This window comes from Corapipo altera, unplaced genomic scaffold, assembly GCF_003945725.1.
Source record: "Corapipo altera isolate COAL_440 unplaced genomic scaffold, ASM394572v1 174, whole genome shotgun sequence".
Taxonomy (NCBI): domain Eukaryota; kingdom Metazoa; phylum Chordata; class Aves; order Passeriformes; family Pipridae; genus Corapipo; species Corapipo altera.
Genome location: NW_020885022.1, coordinates 754,382 through 762,354, shown reverse-complemented (window position 1 = coordinate 762,354; position 7,973 = coordinate 754,382). Strand labels below are relative to the sequence as shown.

The 7,973-nt window shown below is 51.0% G+C and overlaps 1 protein-coding gene across 1 annotated transcript in view; it reads right to left on the bottom strand.

The window, feature by feature from the left end:
• Positions 1 to 5,127: 5,127 nt before the first annotated feature.
• WNT9B (Wnt family member 9B) overlaps positions 5,128 to 7,973 on the bottom strand; it is a 9,343-nt gene continuing 6,497 nt past the window's right edge. The window contains exons 2-3 of the mRNA XM_027667915.1: positions 7,618 to 7,883; positions 5,128 to 5,604 (exon numbers count right to left, since the gene is read on the bottom strand). Of these exons, the coding sequence (XP_027523716.1) occupies positions 5,128 to 5,604; positions 7,618 to 7,883 (743 nt within the window). The remainder of the gene's footprint in view (positions 5,605 to 7,617; positions 7,884 to 7,973) is intronic.

The following is a 7,973-nucleotide window of genomic DNA, read 5'->3' as shown; positions in this document are numbered from 1 at the left end:
GTCCTGTGTGCCCAGGGTGAAGGGCAAGGACACCCCTGCTATGTTACCACTGCTGTGTCACCACCATCTCCAACACCCCTCCCTGCAAATGAGCTGGTGTTCCTCTGCACATCCACAGGCTTCCCTCAGATAACCTGCCTGTGTCCCCAGGGAGAGCCGGAGAGCACAGGGCAGCCTGGAGTCACAGCTGTGAGGATGAGCAGCTCCTGCTCCAGTTCCATCGGCCCAGTTCCTGAGTTCCACAAGGCATCACATCTCAAGAGCTGACACACAGGCACTGGCCAGGGGACAGAGCACCCAGGGACACAACATGGGTGGTTTTTCTGCCACAGGAAACGTGCCACTGACACATTCTGGATGAGGTTTGGTCACCAGTGTCACATTCCCTTAGTGTAAACACACCTGAGCTCAGCCCACCTGGTTGGGTGGGCAGAAACGGGCATTTCCAGTTACCTTCTGTAGGTGTGGGAAAAGAAGAACTAAAGGAATAACATTACTGTGCCCATGTAGGGATGGGGTTATTCAAAGGTATTTCCCAGGAATATTCCTTTAAGACAGAAATGTACATTCTTAGAAAACAACTTGTATTTATTGACTGAGAAGAACACCAGCAGAGCAGACACTTGTGCAACACTGAACAACACAAATAAGCGCATTATAATCAAAAGGATTATATAAAAATTAAGGTACAAGCAGGACTGTAAGGCAAATTAAAACCCACAGCATCATTTTCCTTCCAGAGAAAATATAAGAGATATAAATAACATCCATACTTCTTGTCACACACCTTGTACATCTTGAGGTAGACAAAAGGTTTGTTTCCCTTAAAGCACAGCCCTTTTTTTTCAAGTGACATATTCTATTGTTGCAAATCAGCCTCCCAGTCTGACACAAGATGCCTGAGGGTGGAGATATGACTGGGGGTTGTTACTCCACTCATTTGTGGTTTTTGGCTTGCATGGCCCTTTTTGTTTATGTAATAAAGCCCTCTTGCCTCCAGCACTGCCCTGCCATGCCAGCACCAATGTTCCATGGATCCCTGGAACAGCCTCCAGGAATTACTGGTGTAGGATTATTACATGGGGCGACCTCCTGGTGTGTGATTCCTTCCCAGGCAGGTTCAGCACCTGGGGATGGTGGGGTCCAAAAACACCAGAAGTGGGACACAGCTCAGCAAAACTTTTTATAGAATCCTAGAATGGTGTAGGTTAGAAGGGACCTTAAAGTTCATCCAGGGCATGGGCAGGGACACCTTCCACTAGCCCAGGTTGCTCCAAGCCCCCTCCAACCTGACCTTGGACAGTTTTAGGGATGGGGCAGCCACAGCTTCTCTGGGCAACCTGTGCCAGGGCCTCCCCACCCTCCCAGGGAAGAATTCCTTCCCAATATCCCATCTAACCCTGCCTCTGGCAGTGGGAAGCCATTCCCTGTGTCCTGTCCCTGCAGGCCCTTGTAGAAGTGTGACTGATGGAGGATGGATGGATGGATGACGAATGGATGACAGATGGATGATAATGGATGGCTATTTCCCTCCTGCAGGGATCCATGACTACCAAGCCCAGCACCACAACACACCAGGAGAGGCAATAAAAGCTGGCCTAGGAGCTGCACAGAGGGACAGGGACCAGGACAAGGACAGGGACTGGCCTGCATATGCAGCATAGCCTTCGTGTGTGCCCCAGGCAGTTTGGAGTAATGGGGCTGTGGCTGTTCTCAGGTTATTTGGCTCTCAGGCACAGAGGAAAGGATTCAACCCAAACCAAGACACTCCACAGGACAGCATGTGCAGTTCAGATTTTTCCCATCAATAGTCACTGAGGTACATTTGCACTTGGAAAAGGGGGTTTTTTATGTTGTATAAACTTTCACCTTTGCTGCTGGAAAGATTCCCATGTAAAGACTCCAATGAGACCTCCTTGTATCTTCATTCCAGCAATTTGCACATGTAACCAAATCCCCTGGATTTGCCAGACATTGTGGGGTGTGCAGCACAATTAAAGAACTCCCATAGGACCTCATGGAGACCCAAGGTCTTCACAGCTCAGATCTCCAGGAGGTGGCAGAAGAGCTTTGCTAAAGATGATGCTTGGTCTTGGCTAGGAAGAAAATACAAATCAAGCTTAAGGATACCAACAGACCCAGGTTTTGCTCCCTGATCACACAGAGACTCCCACTGCTGTCAGTTGAAGTAAATCACATTTTGGAATATCATCCCAATTAACCTCAAGTTTGGGTGATAAAACAGCCCTGGACAACTGAATGAAAAAGCAAACAAGCAAAACCACCAAGGTATCTGCCTCAAGCAAACTCTGTCACTCCTTTATCCAGATCATTCCTAAACCCCTTAGTGCTGAAGGACACCAAAAGGACTGACACTAGTGTTGCCTCAAACCCAAAGTATGCTCCAGTCTTTTCCCCAGCCCTCAAATGGGGCATTTTAAATTCTTTATTTCCCATCAGTGTTCATTGTCTGGTTCCCAGACTGAGCAAGGCTGCGCTGCCTGGGGTAGAAATGAACTCTGAGTTAACCTGGCAGAGCAAAGCTGGGACCATCAGACATCCAGTCCAGACCTGGCTTAACAGCCAAATTTACTTCAGGCCAATGCCAAACCTCCATATTCCACAGAGCCCAAACCCACTCCAGGGGTACCAGAGAATGAACCATTCCTTAGATCTTCTCCATATTTCCCCTTCCTTAAGCAGCTCTGAGCCATGCAGGGCAAGGAGCTTCAGGCCCCAAAGTCCCCTTTGGCACATGAAGAAACTTGATTTTCCTCTGAAATATCTTTTCGCCCAGTTTTTATTCAGCAATTCCTGTTGAACTGCTCAAATGCAGCTTTGATAAAAGCAAGAGGGCAGAGTGGTGTCTCCTCCACTTGCTTCCCAAAGAATGGGATCCAGCTATGCTTCTCCCCCCTTCCAGTGAGTCCCAGTCCCTGTTTAAATGGGAAAGATCCATATAATGCCATGGGATCCCCAAATGGGATCCCTGTGGTGGGATATTCCCTTTCTCTCTGATGCTGGACAAGCCCAGAGGTCTGTGGGGCAGAGGGTTGGGGATCAGTAGTGTAGAGCAGAGTGGTCACTTCACCTATGATGCCAATTTTAGCTCATTTGGAAGCTTTTTCATTGAGTGCCCAACACTGAGACTCGTGGGAAGATTTCAACTCCAAAAGGATTAAAAGCAACATATGGTCTGCTCTTGGGTATTTAGGAGGTAAAAAAAATAAGGCTAATTAAGCCTATTTGCAGTATTATGTCTGTCATAAACACTTTAATTCAGTTCAAGTCAACTTGAGCCAGAAAGGGGATAAAAAGGATACCCTTTAAAAGACCTGTATCTGCAGAAAGGGAAGGTCTTGGTGGCCTCTGAACAGCTAGATCTGCTCTGAGACAGTTCTGTTCCAGCATCTGAGGGAGCAGAAATCAGAGTTGTAAAAAATAAAGGGGCAAACAATTCAAGGTGTGGCACACACTCCTCCCTGAGATGGGGCTGTTCCAATGGCTGTGAATGAACAGCTGAGTCCAGGAGATCCACACTCCAGAGCTGGAGCACACAGCTGGCATCTCACCACCTCCTAGGAGAACCCAATCCCGTGGAAAGCTCACCGAGGTCAGCCTCTGGATGAGCCCATCTAGACAACCCAAACCAGCACGTTCATCCATTCCCTTGCCAGTGAATCTGGATCTGAGCTCAAGGATTTCCACATTCCTTGCAGCACCACTCTGGCTGGTTTATCCCCATTGCCAAGACTGAGCACACACAGCAGCTTTGTTATCTCAGGGACAATCCAGAGCTCACAGCAGGAACACTCTGCTGTTGCTGCAGGATTAGCCAGGAAAACCCCTGGAGTAGGAAAATACACTGTCACAGAGCTGATCACCCAGAGAGGTTGTGCCACACACACTTACATTTACCTGGGGGCTAGATCAGGGGATGCCTCATTGCCATTCCCAAAACTGCTCTGTAAACCACAGCCAAAGAGACTAAATAGGCTGTTTCTATTGTGTTCAACTTAAATTCAACTAGGAAAACACGGCTTAAAGTCTATACAGACTGTAACAGACTGTGCTCTCTCCCCCAGGTCACCTTCTGCCATGGCAGATGCAGTGTGTGGATAGATCCAACTTCTCGGGGCAGGGATTGTCATCTCATGACTTGCAAATTCTTCAGATGCCCCAATTTCTGTGGTTCCTAATTCCCTTTCAGAACTTTTACCTGTCATTAGCACAGGGCAGGGCTGTGAGCACAGGGCAGAGAGTGGTGCACACAAGACAAGAAGGTGATTGATTGATTGATTGATTGATTGATTGACTGGGGAAGAGGGGGAAGAGAGATGTATAATTGGCACCACCACCCTGGATCCACCACCACAAAATACCCCCTGTGAGGCTGCAGAGGGGAAACTTCACAGCCCTCCTGTGGCACATCCACTGCCACAGAGGCAGTTCCCAGCTCCTGTGTACAGCAAAGTTAAAATGTGGTTAAAATGCCCTTGGAGTCAAATGTCCAAACTACAGACCTGGAAGATGATGGACACGATGTAAACTGGTACTTCTGAGGCACAATTCTTGCATCAAAATGAGGCTGTTCAGCAGCGTGTCTTTGAGTTCACAGCAGAAAGGATCCAACCAGCTCCCAGGAACAGCACTGGGAATCCCCTGCTGCCAGAGTCTTTTTGCCTTGGTGCAGGAACATGGCTGTCCCTGCTGCATCAGGATTCAGTCTCTGGTTTTACTGCCTCCTCAGTCCCTTAATTCTCTCCTCTCCAGGAACCAGGGCACAAGCCCTCAGTATCTTTACGTCACCACCCTAAAATAAGTGCACCTGAGGGATGGAGGAGGAAGATATTCCTGAAGAGTAAAAATTTTAACTCAAGAGAATATGTCACTGTTTCAGTGTTTCTGCTGTCCCACATCCCCCTCTTCTCCATTCCTCCTTCCTGATCTGACACCTGACAAAACCTCTGGTTTCCCCCGCTCCTGCAGGGGCTCTCTCCAGGCTGCAGGATGCCAACGCTGAGGACACAGGAGCACTGCACGTTTTTGGTGCTGGCCTTTGCCCTCGCCCCGCAGCAGAGAATGGTGTCTCTGTCTCCTGACAGCTCCTCTGACCTCATCCTGCCCCTACTGTTTGCAGCTGTACACCACCTCCTCCTGCATGCACTGCTGGCACTCCACATAGCAGCACCACTGCACCTGGCAGTGGCAGGAGAAGGTGACCAGCCTGCTCTGGGTGTTGTAGCCTCTCCCGCAGCACATGCTGTCGCAGTTGCCCTCCCTGGAGCAGGTCCTCCCCGCGGTGCCCAGCGAGTATTTGCTGGGGCGGCAGAAACTGGGCGAGTCCTCCACGTAGACGAGGTCGGTGGCGCGGGGGGCCGGGGGCAGCCGGGGGGAGTGCCCGTGCCGGGGGGGCCCAGCCAGCTCCGAGTGCCCCACGGCATCGTTGGTGGTGCTGAACACCTTGACGGCATCGTCATAGCGAAGCTTCAGCAGCCGCCCGATCTCATGGAAGGGCGAGAGCTGCTTCCAGCACGTCCGCACGGCGCAGGAGCCCGACACGCCGTGGCACTTGCATGTGGTTTTCAGGCCGTTCTTCACTGCCTGAGGAGGAGGAGAGGAGAATCATAGAGTCATAGAATCATAGAATCAAAGAATCATAAGATCAGCCGGGTTGGAAAGGACCTCTGAGATCATCAAGTCCAACCCTTGATCCAACACTGCCGTAGTTCCCAGACCATGGCACTGATGCCACATCCAGTCTCATTTTAAACACCTCCAGGGACGGAGAATCCACCACTTCCCTGGGCAGCCCATTCCAATGGCTGATTACCCTCTCTGTAAAGAATTTCTTTCTAATATCCAACCTAAACTTCCCCTGGCACAGCTGAAGACCCAGCCCTCTTGTCCTACTGCTGCTTCCTGGGAGAAGAGACTAACTCCCACCTGGCTACAGCCTCCAGTCAGGGAGTTGTAGAGAGTGAGGAGGTCTCCCCTGAGCCTCCTCTTCTCCAGGCTCAACACCCCCCAGCTCCCTCAGCCTCTCCTCACAGCACTTGTGCTCCAGTCCCTTCCCCAGCCTTGTTGCTCTTCTCTGGACCTGCTCCAGCCCCTCCATGTCCTTTCTGAACTGAGGGGCCCAGAACTGGACACAGCACTCCAGGGGTGGCCTCACCAGTGCTGAGTCCAGGGCAAGAATCACTTCCCTGCTCCTGCTGCCACACTTCCTGAGCCAGGCCAGGATCCATTGGCCTTCTTGGCCACCTGGGCACAGTCTGGCTCCTGTTCAGCTTCCTGTCAATCCACACTCCCAGGTCCCTCTCTACCTGGCTGCTCTCCAGCCACTCTGTCCCAGCCTGGAGCTACTGGGGGTTGTTGTGACCAAAGTGCAGGACCCGGCACTTGGCCTGGTTGAACCTCATCCCATTGGAATCAGCCCAACTCTCCAGCCTATCCAGAGCCCTCCTGCCTTCCAGCAGATCAACACTCCCCCCCAGCTTGGTGTCATCTGCAAATTTCACTCATCCAGATCATCGATAAAGATGTTAAACAGAACTGGGCCCAACACTGATCCTTGGGGACACTGCTGGTGACCAGATCCCAACTGGATGCAGCACCGTTCACCACCACTCTCTGGGCCTGGCCCTCCAACCAGTTCCTAACCCAGCACAGGGTGCCCCTGTCCAAGCCATGGGCTGCAGCTTTTCCAGGAGAATGCTACGGGAGATGGTAAAGTGGTGGACTTTATCTGAGTCTAGTTCTGAGCAGAGGCAGAACCTCAGAGCACAGACAGCCTGCAAGAACTTCAGTTTTATTGGTATTATTTCTATTTTATGAGGGAAAAAGTAATAGTAGTTTAAAAAAAAAAAACTAAGCAGAGGGATGGCTACAGAGTTGACTGGTGAGTCAGAGAGTGGAAAGCCCGAATGAGAACAAACAGCTGAATACCAAATAAGTTCTTGCTAAGCCTATTTGGCCCAGTAGGAGTAAAAAAACAAAAAAAATATCCAAAATAGTATCTTTAGCATGGTATATTCAAATGAAGACAGTGCTCTGATTGAACAATGAACTGGACTCAGGAAATGGGAAACAGTGATAAGCCAGTAGCCCGTAGAGGCCAAATATGGAGGCCAATAATGCCAACAGAGGCCAAAATGCTCAGTCTAATGGTCTCCCTGACCCAAACCTGTGACATGACGAGTTCCACAGCAAGTCACCACCAGATTCATAATTGACCTCAAGAGAGTCAGCCTTTACTCTGCCTTACACATCCCACCAGCTCTGAAGCTCTAGCTGTTCACAGAGCTCCCTGTGGCTGTGGCACAGCCCATGGAGTCACTCAGCTGCTGAATGTTACAGCTCTTCCTGGGCTGTGTGTTGCTGCCACGCAGCCCCTGGTACCACCAGAGGATACAGGATGCTCCTCTGCCTGTCAACATGCAGCTCCTCACACCAGAGTTCAGGAGACTTTCCAAGGAGTTCTCAGTGCCAGGACACACAGACAAACCGGTGTTATTTGTGAGCAGGGGCAGGGAATACCCCCCTCACAAACAGCCTCAGCTGGGGATGGGTTAGAAGACTTGAGGTCACTCCCACCCTGCCAGTGCGGGTCCTCACCTTGATGCCCACGTTGGTGTTGTGGATGTCCACCTTGGCCCGCAGGTCTTTGCCGATCCTCTTCTGCCCCAGGAACTTCTTGAGGAACTTGGTGCTGTACTTGAGGTTGTCCCCACAGACCCCCCACTGCCAGGCCTTGCGGTTCTCCAGCCCTGGGGAGTCGTCGCACGTGCAGCGCTCCATGCGCCCGGCGCTGCAGGCCCGCGCCAGCGAGTGCGTGAGTGCCGCCGAGGACACGGCGTACAGGAAGGCAGTCTCCTTGAAACCTGCATTGGGACAGGGTAGGAGCAGGGTAAGGTGTTCAGTCACCTCTACTGGCTCTCCTGACTGTCCATGGACTAAAACAAAGCACGACA